We start from the raw sequence: 20,037 nt of genomic DNA, 5'->3' as shown, positions 1-20,037 counted from the left end.
AGTCCAATGACAAGTGTCCTATGTGATACAAACCGAAGAGATATTCAGTGGAGGAGGCCGTGTGGCCACAAGCCCATGAAGGCTGAGACAGCCACCGAAATCTGGGAAAGGCAAAGAATGCCTCTCCCCTTGAGCTTCGTTAGGGGGCACAGCCGTCCTGAACCTTGACTTGGGACTTCTCGCCTCTGGCACTGTGAGAGAATAAATTTCTGTTGTTTCAAGCCAGCAGGTTTGTGGTAATTTATGACGCCGGCCCTAAGACGGTAACACAGAAGGTCACCGAGGCTAATTTAGAGGCCTTTGTGGTCTTGTGCCTGCTGCAAGGACTTAGTTCTCATGCCCCAAATGGGTAGCCAGGGCAGGATGTGGTGTAGAGAAGCAACGCTATCTGACTGGTCGTCCAATGGGATCCGGCTGCTGTTCTAGAATAAATTACGTAATTCTGAGTTCCTTGATTTTTTTTTTAACCAAACTGCAATTGTTTTCTAATTTTTTTTAATATAAATTTTAAAAAGAAAAAAAATAAGAATGAACTAAATTGCAAATGAATAAACATTTTCTAAAACAATCAATAAAATAATCATTTACAAGCTAACCCTCATGACCAAAGCCTGCCAAGGAGACGCTCCCAGCCTTACCATCTGGTGTCTCGCAGCGATCGCCAAAAGGTCCCTGGTCTTGATGGTGGATCAGCTCCCTCATCAAAATGGCAAAGCTGTAAATGTCTCTCTTTGGGGTGCCTGACCGGGGTGCCTCTGGGAGCCGCAACAGCTCTGGAGCCGTCCAATCAAGCTCTGCAAAGCAACGAGACATGGGGAGAGAGAGCTGCCAGAGCGATCAGGGAAGTCGTCCCTGTGCCTCAGGGTAGCGCAGGGGAAATGAAAGCATCCAGCTCCTGAGAAGTCAGCCCTGATGGTGCCTGACTTACAGGGCATTAGGGGTCCGTGGACAGGAATAGAGAGAAATAATCAGGAAGGACACGCACTGACGTGTTAACGGTGGTTAACTCAGAGCTGTGCAATTACAGGAGGTTTTCACTTTCCTTTTCCCTTTCTGTACTGACTGCATAACATAAAATCGATCATTTTAAAGTGAACATTTCAGTGGCATTTAGTACATTCGCAATGTTGTGCAACCACCACCTCTACCTAAAACACTTCCATCACCCCAAAATAAAATTCTGTGCCCATTAAGCGGTTTCTCCCTGTTCCCCTCTGCTCCCAACCCCTTAGAACCACCAGTCTGCATTCTGTCCATTACGGATATTTTATATACCTCCCTTTCTTTTTGCAGGGAGGTGGATAGGTGTATGTTACTGTAGGATATAATCACAGAAAGAAAATATATTGGGAGATGGGTCCATGGGAGTGGCTACTAAGAAGTTTTCAGAATTGCTCCCTTTGTGTTTTTGTCCGACACCATCTCACCCCATGTTACAGAAGCCTCCCCACATGCACTCAGCAAAACTGCTGTTCCAGAGACAGGCGGTCAGGGTTGAGGACACTGGGCTCCACAGGGCACGGCTGTGTGTGAGTGAGACTCATGAGCGCTCAGCCAGCTTTGGACACATAGGAAGAGTCCCCAAGACTCAATTTGCTCATGTGAAAAGGAGGGTTACCCTCCAGGTGGTGGGTCTGGTCTTGAGATGAGCATCAGAATCACTTGGGCACGTTTCAAAAACAATACAACGCCCAGACCCCATCTTCTGATATTCTGATTCAGTTGATAGGGGGTGGGACCCAGCCACCTACATATTTTTAAAAGCTTCTCAAGTGATACTGGAGCACAGAGAGGACAGACGATTGCCGAACTCCTCATCTTTAAAGTGTCTGGCAGATCGTCATTCTACGCTGAGAAGAAGAGGTGATGGGACACAGAGGACCCCAGAGAAGGACAGTGACTAGCTTCAGGTCGCCCAGCTGAGCTGGGATGAGAACTAGTTCCTAACTCAGACATCACACTATGGACTCATGACACCCGTGGGGCTATTTTTTCTCGTCTCCTTGGTTGAACCGAACAGCCACATGCTGTCAGCGACAGAGGAAACCCCACGTGCAGGCACCTGTGCACGTGAGCATCAGGAAACAGAGAGGGGGTAAGGAAGCCCTGACCACTGCCGATAGCTAGTGGTACAAGACCTGCCAGTGGTTACCTGACTGATCCATCTTCTTCTCATTACAGGTTTTGTACGTCCAACCATACTTGAGTTCCCATGGCCCAAATCCTGACAGCTTCACCTGCATCTGACCATCCATCCACCAGGCAGTTGGAAGGCTTCAGGTTGCCATGGGACCCCAGTGGGCTCCTGTGGAGGAACAGCATGCCCTGGGAGAGTGAAATGAGCAAATGAATTAGAGCAGGTGCCGAAGGAAACCCCCAGAAGATGAACAGGAACACAGATGCACAGACCCGGCGTAGGGCCCATGCCCATCTTTACGTTCAAGAGCCACTGACACAGTGTCTCACCCAAAGGGTCAACCTGGGCATGACACCCAAAAAGGAGAAAACAACTTCTAGCCTCTCTGTGTAGAGCGATGAAGGCAAGGCCAGCTTCAGATAAACAGAGCCTAGTGGTCAGACTCCTGAGTACAAACCCCAGCTCTACCACTTTGTAGAGGGCAGGTAAGCTTCATTCTTCTCATCAAAATGGAGAAAACAATGATCCCCACTTCATAGGGTAGCTGTGGAAATTAAATGTAATAATGCATGTGAGACACCAAGCATGGTTCATGACACAAAGTAAATATCCACTGTAAATTATAATGCAAATGTTGTGCAAATATGATCAAGAATATGTGTTTAATCAGAAAAGCTTGCTAAGGGAAGTGAGTCACAAAGGCAGTGATACAATAGCCAAGACATAGGAACAACCCAAGTGTCCTTCGATGGATGACTAAAGAAAATGTGGTACATATATACAATGGAATACTACTCATCCATAAAATATGATGAAATACTGCCATTTGTGACAACATGGATGGATCTAGAGCGTATCATGCTAAGTGAAATAAGTCAGATGGAAAAGGACAAGAGCCATATGACTTCACATGTGGGACATAAAACAGAAAGCAACAAACAAACCAACAAAACAAATATAACAGTATGGTGGCTATCAGAGGGGAAGGGAAGTGGGGAGAGGATAAAGAGGGTAAAGAGGGTCAAATATATGGTGACGGAAGGAGACTAGACCTTGGGTGGTGAATATGCAACATACAGATGATGTATTATAAAAACTGTACACCTGAAACTTATGTTATTAACAATGTGACCCCAATAAATTTAATTTTAAAAAAGAAAGGCAGAGTTAATTCTCATTCAACAAGGAGATGAGGGCAGAGGGGGTGGGTCCTTCCACGGGCAGGGAAGGGCTCGAAGAAAGTGCTCGAGTTGAGGAGAAAAACAATTATATTGGGAGGACAGGTAGCAGAAGAGATCGATTTGGAAAACGAGGACTGTTGTATTTGAAACGTGATTAGAGAAATAGACGTTTGTATTTCTCCGATATTTCCAAGAGCAGACCTAGAAGTGGTGAAATGAAGATTAAAGGGAAAGACCCGACTGCATTTCAGAAGCAAACTGTAATAGTTTGGGGAGCTAGCGGGACCCATTGTTTGTCATTTTGTTTATTTTATAAGTTTTATTTTGTTTTTTACTTTACCTTCTTTGATGACTTCATGAGAAAGCACTTAAATAATATTCATTCAACATTTCCAGTGTCTTGGACTTAAAATGCTGACATCAAGGCTCCTATATCTTTCATCTGAATCCCTGACTCATTCATTTTCAGAATACTTTCTGAAGTTTGGAAACTCACAGAAAGCCGATAGCCTCAGTATGTCACCGGTACGGGCTGTCTTGGAGCCACTCTACCTGCACTGGCCTGGGTAGCTTGGGCCTCCTCATACCTGCCTCAGCCAAGAGGTTTCAGGGCAAAAATAAAAACGACAATGTCTCTCAAAGCTGTTAACAGATTTTTTTTTTTTTTTTTTTTTTTAAGTTTAGAGTGCTAACCCTATGCCAAGTATCCATCTAAGTCCCTTACTTAAACTAGCTCATGTAATCCTAGTGACCCTGAGGGGGTAGGTGGTATTATTGTCAACCTCATTTTACAGGCGAGAAAAGGGGAAAACCGAGAAATTGAAACTGGCTCAGGTCACACAGCTGGCCAGCCGTGGGGCTGCACTGGGGATTCTGCAGTGTGATTCTCAAGTCCACCCCGGTGACCAATGGCCCAACGGCCCCTTTGCTGACGAGATACGCCTATGAAGGGCAGCAAGTGAGAAGTGATTGAGTATTTCATTTTTACCACAAGGTTCCATGGACATCCACACTGTAATATGGATTCGTGATGAACAAATAAATAACAAGAAACCTTTATAGGAGACGTATTTTGCACTACGCACTGAGGTTCTGGGAAGAGAGTACATTTATACATTTAGCTTGTCCTGAGGCAGGTTAATATTCTCATTCTCTCTTTCCCAGTGAGGAAACTTGGGGTTTTAAACTGTTCCCAAGGAGTGGGGACAGAGCTGAGATATACAGCCAGGCTGGGTTGCCTTGGAAAACCAGCCACTTCTAAACCACTCGATTTTATTGTTTCCAGGGCCCTGGGTGATTGTAGAGGAGGGGGAGGGTGGGTCAAAGGTAACACCCTCATACGAGAACAGCCAGGTTCAAATGATTCTCAAGCCCAGCTGAGAAGGGGGTGAAGTCACCCATGGGTGTGGCCATGAGGAAGCACTGACCCTCAATGTTCCAACAAGGAGGAACAGAAGCGAGGGCTCTTAATGGACTAGTGCACCCAGGGCCAGGGTCCTCGGGCCTCCTGCGCACTGGCTGGGGGACTCACCTCTTCCTCCAGCAGTGATGACAGGCTGAGTCACCATCCGCATTAGCAGAGCCCCGAGCCAATACTGCATTAGAAGTACAGGCTAATACAGAAAGCAATAAGGAAACACGTAGGACGTGGATACATCACCCATGCACCCCCCACTAAAAAAAAAATTCCCGAGGTCATGTTTCTGTATCAATGTGGCTTGTTTGTTTTTGAGATTATAAAGTTGAATCACATTTTAGAAATGCAACCCACTCAACTGGAGCGGACCTGGCTGGGGCTCCCTCTGGAATTTCTCCAACTGCCTAGGTCTGGGCTTGAAATCTGGGGACACCTATGTCCAATCCAGAGTTCTGTCTGACCTCAGGGAGACTGCTGCAGGCCCCTGACACACACACATGACCGTCCCTGCCCTTCTTAGTGCCAGGCTCCCCCCAGGCATGAGCCATCTAACATTCTGGTCACCGCCGAATCCCCCTGACATCTAAGGACATTGGCAGAGCTCATTCCATTAATGAGCTCCAGAAGTGACTTGCTTGGGGACACCCGGAATCCTACATAGTGCTCTCCAGGAGACAGCACGTATCTCTTTGTTGTTGTTTTTCTATCTTGATGGAAATGCATGACTCTACGTATATTGTCATAGAACAGATAGAACTATATGAGAGATGCACGATTTATGAACCACATTTTATGCATTTTGGCAATTCTATCACCTACCTGTCTGTTAGTTATATTCATTTCCCTATTGGAAAGTTGGGGGTGGCCCACAGGGCCCCTATCTCTGGATCCCACATCTGTGCTCTCTGGTACTTGGCAAGGAGGAAGCGTAGCGTGGAAGAAAAGACTCAACCTGTGGAGACAGATGGGCTGCAAGCCCCAATCTGCCTCTTACCAGTTGGGCTGGTTACTTTACCTACTAAGCCTCATTTTATGTCTTCTTGAAATGGAGTAAATATTAATATTAATCTCTCTGATACCTGGTACAGAGGTAGTTCTCGTCAAATAGACGTCAGGAGAAGAATTGCTTTCATGATTGGTATGTGACAGGCAGAAGCACAGCCTGACCACAGAACTTGACTCAGTGACTGGGTTCATGTCAAAGGCACCCACGGCAAAGCGCTAAGAGGCTGCAGTGACATTTCTGTCATTCTTAGTCCCGTTTCCAGGAATGCCGGCAGAGTAACTGGCCTGGAGGGGCCTACCTGGGCCTTGACCTAGCTTACTGTGACTTCCTCACACAAGCCCGTAAGGTGCACACTCCATTTCGAGAGGCAGCGATCCTTCCGAAGCAAGGTGCCAAGCTGTCCTTCTGGCATGGAGTAGGGGACAGACTCAGTGACCCGGAGTAGCTGATGATCATCAGGGAGAGTCTTTCCTTGTCACTCTCACCCACTCCAGAATTTCTCCAGAGAAACCTTTGGCTTAATGCTTCTTGAAAGCCAAATGCCCACACCGACACAGACTAAATGTACTGGGCATGCACACCTTGGTGAGAATTTACTAGCTTTCTCTTCACACCCAATATAAATGATGTCAACTGTTTTGAATGGGGCAGGAGACAGATCATTGGAAGTTGAGAGTATGTCCCTGAGCTTGCTGGGGAGGGAAGGGAAAACTGGCAGAAGGGAAGGAGAGAGGAACCCAGAGTAGGAGAGAATGCTACATCCGATTCTCCTGTTTTGTAACTGTACCACCACCACTGAAATAATTTTATATGTATATTTCCTGTTTTTTAACTTTATTCTCTAGCTAGATTTTAAGCCATTTAACTTTGGAAACAGTCCTGGTCTTCCTACAGACATGCCCAGAGTAAGGTAAACTATTAACAGATGCTCAGTAAAGCTGACTGAAATGATAACAGTGGTGGCCCAGTGTTGTACATGGAGACGCAATCACAGGAGGCTTCTGGTTGTCTAACTTGCTTGGTTACAATACGCTGGCTACCCAAGAGGGCCTAGGCCATCGAAATCTCACAAGGCCATTAAGATTCAGCTCCTGAGAAACAAAGAACAATTAAATCCTTGAGAAAGAGAAGCGTTTGGCTGTCAATCAGGTCACACTCATCTCTCATATTAAACCTACAGGGAAGCGGAGGTCCAAAGAAGCGACCAAAAGTCAGAAGCCACTCAATGAGTCACTGTCCCTATGCTCCAGAAGGACATTATATTTCACCAATGTCCCCCTCACAACACCCAGGCTGAGTCTTGTTCACAGGAGACTATTGGTCGATGGATGGACTATTGATTGGCAGATGATGACCAGCCCTTGCCCTGTTGCCCAGGTGTCAGACTGGGGCCTGCTCACCAGCACCCACTCCTAGCTCACTGGCGTCTTCCTCTCTTACGGTAAAAACAGATAACGTGAGTTTAGAAAGAGCAGCTATATTTCAGCCCAGTTTGAGGAGATCAGCCTCAAGATGCTGGTCCATGCTGACATGGCCCACCTGACTTACCTCCCATCTGTGAAATGGGGATAATAACAGACCTACCTTAGATTTTATTGTGAGAATTAAGCAAATTAATATATACAGAGTGCTAGAAAGTATTTGAGCCAAAAAAAACACTAAATATATTTGAGCTATTATTATTATTACTATTGGCCTCTTTTTTGCAGCCTCCACAGCCCTCTTTGCCCAAAGTAAAGATTCTGCCTCCTTATATACTTTTGCAGATCTGTGTCCCTTGGGTAACAGCTTTGTGGCACTGATCCCAATTTTCTGGACATGGGAGAAGGAAGGGGTATTAGGAATCCCCAACTCCAGCTTGCTTTAATTAGATTTTCTTTGGAGTAAAAGGTTCTACCCTAAAATGTAATACGTACCCAGTTCTTTCCTGATTGGGTAAACCTAGCATCTCTTCCAACGTTAGTGCAAAATACTTATTCTCTTGATATTTACTTGAGATCAGGGAGAGAGAAAAGAATGGACAATCTGAAATGGTAGATTTTAGAAGTGGGATCACTTTGAAGAGAAGAGAGCTGAGGAGAACCAGAATTTTCAGGAAAGATTACAGTTCAATTTAATCCAAGGCACAGAAAAACTCCAAAACACTATGGTATTTGTTCTTTAAATAAGGTTATGCTATACCACATTGACGATGTCATATGCAAATGAGAGCTTGAATATCCAATCCATTTCATTATCTGAGTTTCTCAAAACATCCTGAAAAACAAGTATATAAAATATCACCCGTGATTCAACCTGAAGCACAGTGAGCTTCATATATGGAATGGACTTGGTTCTAATACATCGGATGGTTTTGATCAGAACTAATAAAAGCTGACACAGAGCACTCTAAATCTAGTAAATGAATATTTCCCAGGAAATACCACAACCTGACTCAATATTGAGAAAGCTACGCAGTCTTGAGTTTTACAAACACTTCCTTGTTCCCAGCAAAAAGCTAATGGTCACATACCACGGGTAGGATGGGCCCAGGAATGCAATTCAGGAGTAGCTGTGACAGCCTTGGAGATGAAACCAAGCTCAGACAGTTTCCACCCAGGACAAAGGAAACCAGACACTTGGCAACTCCACTGATAATTTGATCCCCACTGGCCCAACAAGATAATTCAGATCTTGCAATTAGACCAGAGAGTAACTGTTCTTAGAGGAAGGGACGAAAGAACTTGATCAGGTTCTTTATTAGCCGCTGCTAATCAAACTTAAGGTGAGATTTGTATTTCACTTACTTTAAGACTTCCTTTTTTGCAATACTGGGTGACAATGCAGATGTTGGGTGGTTCTGTGCAAATGCCAAAGAAGGGAACAATGTTTTTGTGCCTTAATTCATACACCTGAAAATAATAATGGTAATCATAGCTTATGATTATAGTATGCCTTCTGTGCTGGGGACTATGCTATGTGCTTTACATACTCTCAGTTAATGCTCGCAAAGACCCTGTGCGATAAGAATTATGAATGCTCCCATTTTACAGGTGAGGAAACTGATGCTCAAGAGGTAAAGTAACGGGTGGAAGGTCATACAACTTATCAGTGGCAGAGTTGGGAGGCAAATCCAGGCAGTCTGCCTCCAGCAAATAAACCACAGGAATGATCAAAGTCTAACCTCAGCCATGGAGATTGACTAAAATCACATCACTGTCAACAGGCCCAGCCCTGCTTCCCGGTGTTTATGGCTGTCAATGCCAGTGTGTGGGCCAGATCGTAGATTTGCAGCAAGAAGTCGAACCCTATGAACCTGACTCCCTCCAAGAGTCAGGTTCAAGGGAGGTGAGCAGCCATCACAGACACAAAGGATGAAGAGGCAGAATTAAGGCCAGGAAGAATTAAGGGAAAAGAGCGAGGCTAGGAGGGACCCCAGGCTTTGGGGACCTGCAGGCCAAAGGGTCTGAGGTCTAAAGTAGGGGCCGTCAGGGGACTGTGGCAGTGGTGAAGGGAAGCTGCTTTCCACCCTTGCTCCTTTGGACTGGGGCTACTTCCACCCCAGGGGGGACAGGGAAATGGCAACGGAGGGCAGGAGAGCAGCGCCACTTGGTCTCCTCCCAGAGGCCGGGGCCTCACCAGCCGGATTTCCTGCAGCACAGATGGCTTCCTGATCCAGGCTTCCGCTTGGTTACCAACATAGCAGATGGCTACATGGTTTCCCTGGAACCAGAGATAAAGTGGAATGTTCTTAACCCAAGATGATCCAGAAAAAGCTCGACTCTGAAACAGCTAGGAAGGGGAACAGGAAGACTGGGAAGAAATCAGCCTAAGAAAGGCATAGTCAAGCTCCCCAATGCCCAAATCAGCCATCGGGAGGGCTCTATGCTATGTCCTGGCACTGAGCTAGCTGCTCAACATAGACTATCCCATTTACTAGGCATCACAGTCCTACAAGGTGGGAATGATTAGCTCATTTCAGATAGGCTGGCCCAGGTTAGGTAACTTGTCCAAGGTCACACATTTGTAGGTGGTACAACCAGAACATCTGACTCCAATAATACACTTTCTATTCTGCAATAATGTCCTTTTATCCTTCAGAGAAATAGTGAGTTGAGGTCATCAGTGTAAGTCTGGAGTCAGACACCTAGTCCAAAGCTCATTTCTACCACTTTCTACCTGAATAACCTTGAGCAAGGAATTCATGCCTCCAAGCCTCCATCACCTCATCTAAAAACTGGAGATTAAAAGTAATACCTATCTCATATGGTTGTGTCAAGGATTAAATCAGTTAAACTATGTAACCCTGTTTACTTAATGCGTGGCACATATCAAGTTTTCAGTACGTGCCATACCTTATTGTTATTACTTATTGAGTCTGCTTGTAGAGTCACTTAATCACCACATAGAACATAGAACAACCTGGAAAGATCTGGGCAGAAGAAGGGATAGAATCTGGACACAAGAGATGGCAAGCCTCAGTATGAGTTAAATGTCAACCCGACATCTGCCACTTTTAGTATGGAATTAATTGCAAAGGACTCAGGACTAGGATGGGAGTTCCAAAGAGGAAGGGATTCCTATGGGGTGAAGGAAAGTCTCCTCGGAAGAGGTGCTGACTAAGTTGAACAGTGAAGAATAAGAAGGTTCCAGATGGGATGGAGGAGGGGGCAGCAGCCGTCGCATTTTCTGAGGATGAAACATACATGGCATAATCAGCAAGACCAATTGGATGACTATAGGATCTAGGCCAAGAAAAAAATAAAAAAGCTTCTGCAAGTAGATTGGGGCTAGGCTGTAGAGAGCCTTGAGCCCCTGGTGAAAGAGTTTGGAAACTGTGTTACAGTCAACACACATGGGGAATCATGTTGACTGTATGATGTATGAGGTTTGAGGGAGAGGAGGGGAAACATTTTAGGAAGATTAACCAATAGTGATATGCTGTCGACTGTTGGTTTCCATCTCGAAATGGCGAGTTGACTGTATAACACACAGTTTTGTATGAATGGAGGTCCTTAGGGGTTTATGGGTGATAATATCCAAGGAGGTTTTTTGTAGCTTGAAAACTCAAGTAAACATTTAGAAAAATAGGTGCAGTTGCCTAGGGAGTGACTTGGCTCCAATCTCTGCTAAACCCTATTTAGAGCGTAAATCCTCCCTTGCTTGGAGCTTTCTGCCCTTACTTTCTGGGACTTTCATTTGAAAGAATAAATATCAATTTTTTTTTTTTTCGCTTTACAAAATTTTCCCCCAGGACCTTTGACCTTCTGAAGGAGTTCTTAGCAACCATACTGGTTGGGGGGATGGAAAAGAGGGTAAGAACGGGTGGGAAGGAATTCCACTGCAGACTTCTCTGCTGGAGAAGCATCAATACCCACAACTGATTTATCAGGGCGAAAGCACCAAGGGTGAAACAATTCATGCTCTAGGACGATACTGGCCAATAAGATAGTCACTAGCCCCATGGTGCCAATTAAGTGTAAATTAATTAAAATGATATACAATTTAAAATTCAGCTCCCCAGTCACACTAATGTTCAATAGTCACCTGATGGTGGTGGCGACCATATTGGACTGAGCAGATGTGGAATGTTACCATATTCATCAAAAGTTCTGCTGGACACAGCTGAGTCTAATACAGAAGCCAGCATAGGCATCACCTGGGAGTTTGTTAAGGGAAATGCAGACTCTCAGGCCCTACCCTAGACCAGCTGAACCAGAATTTATTTTGTAACAAGAGCCCTGATGATTCCGACGCACATGAAAGTTGAGAAGCACCAGTCTGGAGTTACAATACTGCCTAGTTTTTACTTGGAGGAAGTCCCCTGATGCAGAATACCCAGCCTGACAGAAAGGACATGCAGAGAATGGGACAGGTACACACACTAAGACCTTCATGCAGCCACCTTGATCTCAAAAGTACCTGGTAAAGCCCTACTGGGGCATACAGGAGCTCTTCCCTTGACAAAGGAGCTGAAGTCCCCAGAAATCATCACACTAGCCGAGTTGCCACTGTCCCTTTTCGACACAGGTGTCCCTCTCTGGGGTGGCTGTAAAACAGGATATGATTCAGTCACGCTCAATAGCATGACCAAGCACTGCAGAATGTGCATTTGATAGACAAATGCCAAGGTCACACAGATAATAAATGGGAGAGGCAGGACATGAACCCTGACCTCTCTGACCCGAGGTGTGAGTGCCCAACTACTACACACACTGCTCTTGTGTCTGTACCCCCATGGATAGTGTCATGGTTAGGAGGGCAGACTCTGGAGTCAGACTACCCAAACTCAAGTTCTGGTCTGGTACTTAACTACATGTGTGACGTGAGTTATTTTCCTAAGTGGACATCTCACCATGTCTTACAGGGAATGTCTTACAGCTGAAGAAACCTGTTTTTCAAGGAGAGTCTCACCTGGAACCCTAAGGTAGAAACCAGGGACATCAGAGCTGCTTTGGTTGAAAAGGAGAGAGGAAGGCTCAGAATTCCTCCCTACCACACTTGCACCCTTAATCAATTATTCACCTCAAGACCAGACCAGTGCACCCCAGAATCCCCAGGGACATTTGAAAATGACTTACTAATGAACTCCCATCCCCTGGTCTTAGTATATTGAAGACTCCCAGACTTGGTACTTGCCAAGTCACCTTTTTCTATTTTGAAGGTCATAACTCATTCATTGAATGAATAGTTTATGCAAGAACACCAATAAAAGGAAACTAATTCTACAAACTACAATTTTGAAAATAAAGCCAATATAACAGGAACAAGATATACATATCACAAGAGGAATGTTTGATTTTGACCCATTCCTTATGTTTACAATTAACCTAAATGTCCAATAGAACCAACCTGCACACCTCAGTCTAATTTTTGCACTTTTTAAACAAGCAATAACATTCTAAAACACTTTTTTTTTTGCTTTGCGATATTTAAGATTCACATATTTGTTCAAGCACATAAATTCTGATTCAACAGTAGATCTACATATCTTGTTATTCTCTTAGTATCTTGCGTAGCATGTACTCCTGAGCAAGCACTTTGACATTGTGAATTTGCTGATCTTTAAAATAAAATGTATTTCAATTGTGGGTTTTTAATAAATTGAGCTGAAAGTGAAATTCATCCCCTCTTTCACCCTCTTCCCAGGAACAAACAGCTCTTATTAAAGTATACAAACTCAAGTCTATATACTCTAAAGAACATTTCTCACTAACATTTCTGATAAGGCAATAAATGCTCCAGAATCATCAAGATGCACTTGCAAAGATTATACTGCTTAATATCAATAACAAAAACAAAACAAAAAAGAAAAAAGGAAAGAAAGAAAAGACACTCCAAAATTGCAAGCTAAAATATATAGAACAGGCAGGGCAGTACTTTTTGAAGTTATATAAATGTTATATATTAGGTTGGTGCAAAAATAATTGCAGTATAAAAGGTTAAAAATAATTGCAAAAATTGCAATTACTTCTGCACCAACCTAATACTTATCGAATAATGTCATGCTTATTATGTGTGTGCCAAGCCTCCCATTCCTAGCACCCTACACCTTGGCACACCTTATTTACTTCTCTCTTGGTAACCCACTCGACCCAAATGTCACGCCCCACCTCGTGTGGGGCGGCCTGTGGGGTCTCAGCTCCCGCTCCCCACATAAGAACGCAGGATACGGCTAGGCCAAAAAGGAACACCCACGGAGCCATAGGTAGGGGAGTCATACTGCTATAGTCTCACTAGAGGCTGGATTCACACAACGTGCAACCTGCTATCCGCTTTCTGCCAACCAACCGACTCTCTCCTCGACTTCCCTTGACTCCACTCCCTAACGCAGCCGCGGCAGTTATATTAGTGGCCAATGGCTCAAGGGCCACAGCTGACGGCCATCTACAACCCGAGCCAGCAGCTTTCCACGTGAGGCCGAGAGCCTGGAAACTCCTCTCTGGGGCTCTGCCCCCACACCTCCTCTCTGAAGTCTTCCCAATGCTGAGACATTTCATTCCTCCACCTGCCAGGCTTCTGTCTCACGTTGAAGACACCTCTCAGAGCACCTGCCTCCCTCTGAAGGCATCTCATTTGTAGTGTATCCCCATGCTTTGCACTACGCTTCGCCTACAGTAGATGTGCAACACGTGAATTGAGCAAATGGACCTTATTGTTTTAGTCATCAGATTAAAGGAGTTAATATGGTTTTGAAAAGAACTAGATGCTCCCCAGAAGACAGCTTTAATATTTAGCAGGATATACCGAGTTTTACACCCACAGGGTAATAGAGCTGAAGGGGAATTTTAGAGACCGCCTGATCATTTTTAAGTATTCAGAAACTGAGGTTCAGAAATGACATCCTCAGAGATATGCAGCAAGGAAGTGGTAGGCCTAGAGCCAGAACTCAGGGCTTGAGATTTCTCACTTTATAAATGTCAGCCTCTGCTCTCACAAGCTCCTAGATGATGTCCCTTCCACAAATCACCGGCAGTGAGCAGCAAAGTGGATGCCTGGGCCAGGTGTGGCCTCACCTTGCTCTGGGGCAGGATGGTGATGTCGTCATAATCGATTTGCCACCAAATGTCTTGATTTGGTCTCAGCCACTTTCCCCTCTGCATCCTTAAAATCAGACCTACGATGACAGCTCCCAAAACAGAAATCAGGGGGGTTATGGTGAGAATCACAGCAGTCATAGCTGGAGGGCAGAGACATATCACCCATTACTCAGGCCTGCCTAAGAGAAGTGAGCACACTCTGGCCCCAGCCTGGCCCTGCCAAGCACATGCCTCAAAAGCTGTCCAGGTGCACGTCCAAGTTAGGACACACTGAGTCCACTCAGACTTGTCTCTTCCAGGAATGCTTTTCTGACCTCCTCTCTGGTCTCCGTAGCAACAGCACTCACCTCTCCCTTTGTATAGAAACTTCCAGTGGGGAGAACAGTGATAACTTCTAATACCACCACCGCCTTTTATTAAAACCTTTACTACGTTTAATAAACGAGAACAATTCCTTAAAGTTGTTCTCAGCTATAAATCCATCTAATTCCAGGGCTGGACCCCTAAACATCGGGCAACACCCTCCTGTCCAGACTCTTTCTACCTCCTTAGAAATGAAGTTCCTGAGCCTCAAATCTCAGGAGCCAAGTTTCCCTAGAGCAGAGGTTCTCAACAGGGGAGGTGGGTGATGTTGCCTCCCTGGGGGATATTTGGCAACATCTGGAGACATTCTAGGTTGCTACAATTGGGGGGTTTCACTGGCTTGTAATGAGCCACTGGCATCTAAGCAGCCTACAATGCACAGGACAGCCCCATCCCCCAACCCCCCCACTCCACCACACACACAGAGATTATTCTACCCAAAATGTCATCAGTGCTGCTGCTGTTGAGAAGTCCTGCTATAGCGAATCCTTTCCTGCTATCTTCCCTGAGTGCCCACACTAACCTGTAAAAGTAGGCTGAGTTTCACAGAGCTCATTGTAAAATCCACAGCCAGGTCTGCCTTCCGTAAAGGAGCCATGGGGCCAAGTAATGGTGGAGAAATTCCTCATGGGCCTTAACAACAACAAAAAAAGACAATGAAAGGTCAGTGCCCACTCGATTTATCCTACTTGTCTCTACCTCAGGTATAGTAGGGGCAAATAAAACACACGTCATTTGCAAAAAGCAGGCCTTGATCTCTTAATTCCAATGTCTGCTGATCCATCCAATTTTCCCACCTTATCTAGACCCTTCAAATCCAGCTTTCAGGTACTCTAATTCAAGGAAATGCAGTATCTTTCTGTGGGGTACCATAGCTAGCTGACTCAATCTTTTGATTTAAACCACGTCCCTTCTGATTTAAAAGATAATGTGGCAATTCTGCAATGTTGCTGGGATTTTCTCCCATGTTTGATGCAGGTAAATCTTATTATAGAGCAGCTTGACATTTCACAGACCAAAACATCTCCCCCTGCGTGAAGAATGCCGGTTTCTATAATACTGGGGACCTTGTTTGCCATGGTTGTTTTATTTTCTGGGCCAAGCCATTTTGATACATTTAAATTCCATAAGAGAAGGAGAGAAGAAAGTGTCAAATCTGGACTGGGGATGGTGACAGTGGAGGCAAACAGATATTGAATTAAGCTTTCGGCTTCCTTTTAGTTTTATCATTGATTTATAACTGAGAGAACAAAAGCAGAGATTTTTTTTTCTGGGGATTCCTGAGTACTGGGAACCCAGGATGGCATCCAGATCCTGGTGTCCACTGGGCTCCCTGTTTTGGAGGCAGGCTGACTGAAAGAGTCTGTTTCACGGACTGTGGACCCAACCCCCTTGGGGGCCCTGGGCTCCATCACCACCCTGGGCCAGGGCCACTCCTCCAAACCACAGGCTAGTGTAACCTGCCCGACTGGATCCTCAGAGGAGGCCCAGGCTCCTCTGGAGGTGCAGGTAAGTGTGCTGTGTTCTAAACTTAAATCTGAAGTGGCCAAGCGACAACCACAATCAAGGCCAAGAGCACCTTAAAGGCCCAAAGTCAATCTTTGGGAATTCAGAGAGAACCAGACAATGTGTAGTGGATTATAGGAACTGGACCCCAAATTGGCTTCCCAGCAGGCTCCCAGGCCCTCCCTCTCCTCTCAGGTCTCTTCCTGTAGTATGATCTAAACTCGAAGACATGTCCCATCAGTACCTGATTTACTCTCTGGTAGCCGTCATAATGAACAACAGGAAGAAAGAAGGACCCATTTCTGGATTTCCGTAGAGCATAGACCGAGTAATCCATGCACCTTTCTCCCCGGGAGTCCACAAACACGGGGCCAGTAATTCCTAGAAAGAGAATATTCCACACAGTGAGGAAGACAGAGAGGACTCTGGGACTCAAAGTCCTGTCAGCAGAAACCCCTCCCCAGCAGCCAGCACGGAAAGCTAGCTGTGAGGCCATTTCAGGGCCTAGGACAGAGGGTCAAGAAGGAGAGTGAAAAAAAGGGATAGTTCAGAGGTTGTACCCCGGTGGGCCTCGGGGGCCACTTTGAGCAGCCAGCTGTACTTTGTTACCGGATGCTGAGGAGGCCCATTAGCATGTAAAACAAAAACAGTTTCTAAGTAATTTCCCATAAAACCCAAGATGTATGCTTCCCTAGGACAACCATGTAGGACAACAGGAGGCCCAATGACATGGAGGCAGGTGGCTGGCCCTGGGAACAGCCACCTCCTCCAGGGCCCTCCCACCCTCCTCACCACACCCCCTCCACACTGCCAGGCCCTGGGGCAGGAGTTTGCAAGTTTTGTCCTTAGAGCCGCCCTTCCTTCCTGGTTTTGGTTTGTGCTGGGGCACTGGCCGGGCTCTCAGTCCTGGCCCCAGTGTGGTCTTTGTTCTTGCTTAGGATGTGCTCAACCTGACGCACAAAAGACACATCCGAGATCCCAGAGGAGTGAAGTGCAGCTCCGCCACACCCCAAACTAGGACTCGTGGTCTGACATAAGACTTATTGCTGATTTATTTCCACTGGGGACAGGACATAAAATTACCATCTGTGAAGCACCTACTATGTGCCCGGCACTGTGGGCTCTGATGACTTCACTCCTCTCGTCCCTGTTGACCCTGCTAAGGAGGCACCACAATCCATTCCTAACAAACACGGCTTGGAAGCAAGACTCCCCCTAGTTTCCAGACACAGGAAGAGGCAGGCTTTTTGGGCCTCAAGTACCATGTCTTTCCCAGCGCCCCACAATGCCGGCTGCACACATGCGCGCTGGTGTACTGCGTGTAGGCTTCAAGTGCAGCTCCCTCTGAGGTTTACACAGGGAAGGGGCTGGAGCCTATGCAACAATTAGGGTCGCTGCTCTCAGCGTGTAGTACGTTCACTGCGCAAAGAAGGGATGAGGCCTCGATTTTCTAATTTGACCTCCTCCGCCGAGGGCCGCTTCCCAATTGGTGTAAAGGCCTTTGGCCCTGGTTAGCTCTGTGGCTGTTGTGCTGGATACAATGGCAGAAATGAACACGAGAAGCAGAAACAAATATCCTGATTCTGTTAAGGTCCGGTTCTGCAGCTCTTAGGGAGCAGAAGCCAGCTTGGAAGGGGGGCAGGGGGGGTGAGCCATCCAGGCTTGAGTCCCTGAAAGGAGCCCAGGCACCCCAGAAGGGCCTCACTGCCCTTCACATCTGCCCCTACTCCCACCATTAGGAATTTCTAAAAGGGCAGGAAAGAGGAAATAAATTGACCTGGCAGAGGAGATTAAACTGAGAGCAGGAAAACAGACTCCCCTCACCTCACCGCCTTTTTTTTTTTTAAGTAAATACTTCAGGGTCAGGAAGAAAAGAAGGGAGGGAAGAAGGTTAAAATTTCTACTTGGAAAAGGTATTGACAGGGCAAATGTGAACTGAGTCTATGAAAACCCCAAAGGGCAGGCCCCAGCTGTTCTCTTTAAATTTTTTTATAAAGTTTAGGTCATAATTTATTAAGCAAATGATAAGCCAAACAAAAGATAAATAGCTACCATTTAATGAGTAGATACTATGTGCCAAGCCCTAGATACATTTTAATTACTTTTCAATGTTATACATCAGTGAAGACATGAGCCCTAGAGAAAGGCCGGCCTTATTCTGAATTCTGGCTCTACCATGTAGTAACCTGGTGACTCTGAACAAGTAGATAACGTTTCTACCCTGGGTTTACTCACCTTCATAATATAACACAGAGAGTAATAGTACTACTTCCTGGGTTGTGTGAGGATTAAGTGAGATAACACACAGAAGCTCTTGGCACCCAGACTGGTAAAAGGTAAGCCCTTTATAAATGCTAGCTATTATTATTATATGCTGTAGGAGGTATTGTCTTACAAATGAGAAAACTGGAATACAAAAAGATGACAGCACCGGTCAACCCCCAGGGTGATTTCAAAACAGATCACATCCAAGCCTATCCTCGCCCTGGCAAGGAAAGTCAAGTAGGCTAAGCCCCATCTTTACAGGTTGCCAGTCATGAATGAGGCCCTGCTACTTACTGGCTGTGAAACGGAAGGGATCGTGAACGAGACCCCAGCACGCAGGTCCCACTCTCTGGAGTTTTATTCTTGCTGTACCAGTTTGAAAGGAACTATAAGAGAGACTTTCTGGGGTGGGGGTGGGGGTAGGGGATAGGATGCCCTAGAGGCCCCCTCACCTGGTCTTGACAGCCTTCTGGACAGAGCAGGAAGAGTCGACTAAGGCAGCTAGGAGGTTTAACCTCCACCACCCTTCTGGAAGACTGGAATCCCCACAAGAAGGAGGAATTCTATAACTCAGTGTGAGGAAGGCCCTAACGGTGGCCTTAAACCACAAGCCCAACATCTCAGAGCCCCACTGACTGGGGGGCAGGCCCGAGTTACAAAACCCCGCCAGCAGTCAAGCCACTACCCCTGCAGTGCAGTCCGATTGGAACCTTTCACTGTGCTGCCCAGCTGCCGCCCGTCCCGGAAATCTCCTCCAGGCTTTATCATGTCCTTCCCGGTCTGTGCACACAGCAGGACCGCGTCGTGAAGGTAGGCAGAGTAAGGGCTCACCTTCAAGGAGGGAAGCAAATACAGGGTTTTAAAAGGCCCACGGCCTGCTGACTCACAGCCCTTGGCTCAGTTAGGAGGAATTTCTCTCCAGCCTCTGTACAGTGTAACATAATACATGTTCTCCATCCATTCCACAGAAAGTGGAGGGGCCTCCATGAGCCTGGGCCGGTGCTAATAACCTGATCGCAATTTTTGCTTTATCTCTTTAGGCCTCATTTTTCTGATTGGATCACACGCTCCTTCATGTCAGGAACATTTCTTTGGCCCATAGACAGGAGGAAGTATGGTTTAATTGAAAGATGATAGATTTTGGAGCCAGGCTGGCCCTGCTACTTACTGGCTGTGAAACTTAGGGTAAGTTCCATAACCTCTGAATCTCTCTGAATCACAGCTCACACATTTATAAAATAGGGTTAGCCACTGTCCTATTGAGTATAAGGCTAGTTACATGAGGCAGGATAGGTATACTACCTATTGCACTAACTGGTACAGAGTAGGTCTTCAATACATGTTCTCAACTATTCAGTCAACAAACGTATAGGTGCCTACTAAGCTGTAGGTACTGTTTTCCTTATAAGACCTGATACAGAGCTGACAGTAGATGTCTCGCCAAATACTCATTGATTGATCATCGTTTTGTGTGTGTTGCAGTCCACAATCGACTGCCTTGTTCTTAATGCAGCCCCTGTCATCAGTGGCCTGTCATCCATCACCTTCAGGCTCAGCTTGTCCCCACACTGGAAGCAGCTCCAGCTCTGGCCCATGGTCTCTCAATAACAGATTCTCTGTGGGGCGACACTTTGCCCCATGAC

General features: G+C 46.0%; 1 protein-coding gene across 1 annotated transcript in view; it reads right to left on the bottom strand.

Annotated features, from left to right (window-relative positions):
• Nucleotides 1-20,037, bottom strand: part of LOC109444060 (guanylate cyclase 2G) — a 42,537-nt gene that overhangs the window by 15,889 nt on the left and 6,611 nt on the right. Inside the window, 11 exon segments of the mRNA XM_074339069.1 lie at nt 639-794; nt 2,153-2,325; nt 8,528-8,632; nt 9,360-9,443; nt 11,643-11,679; nt 11,681-11,769; nt 14,237-14,400; nt 15,085-15,099; nt 15,147-15,260; nt 16,379-16,552; nt 19,105-19,225. Coding sequence (XP_074195170.1) covers nt 2,176-2,325; nt 8,528-8,632; nt 9,360-9,443; nt 11,643-11,679; nt 11,681-11,769; nt 14,237-14,400; nt 15,085-15,099; nt 15,147-15,260; nt 16,379-16,552; nt 19,105-19,225 — 1,053 coding nt within the window. The 3' untranslated portion in view covers nt 639-794; nt 2,153-2,175.

This window comes from Rhinolophus sinicus, linkage group LG07 (genome assembly GCF_036562045.2).
Source record: "Rhinolophus sinicus isolate RSC01 linkage group LG07, ASM3656204v1, whole genome shotgun sequence".
In the NCBI taxonomy this organism is placed as follows: Eukaryota; Metazoa; Chordata; class Mammalia; order Chiroptera; family Rhinolophidae; genus Rhinolophus; species Rhinolophus sinicus.
The sequence above is the reverse complement of the archived record's forward strand: the minus strand, read 5'-3'. Positions and strand labels throughout refer to the sequence as shown.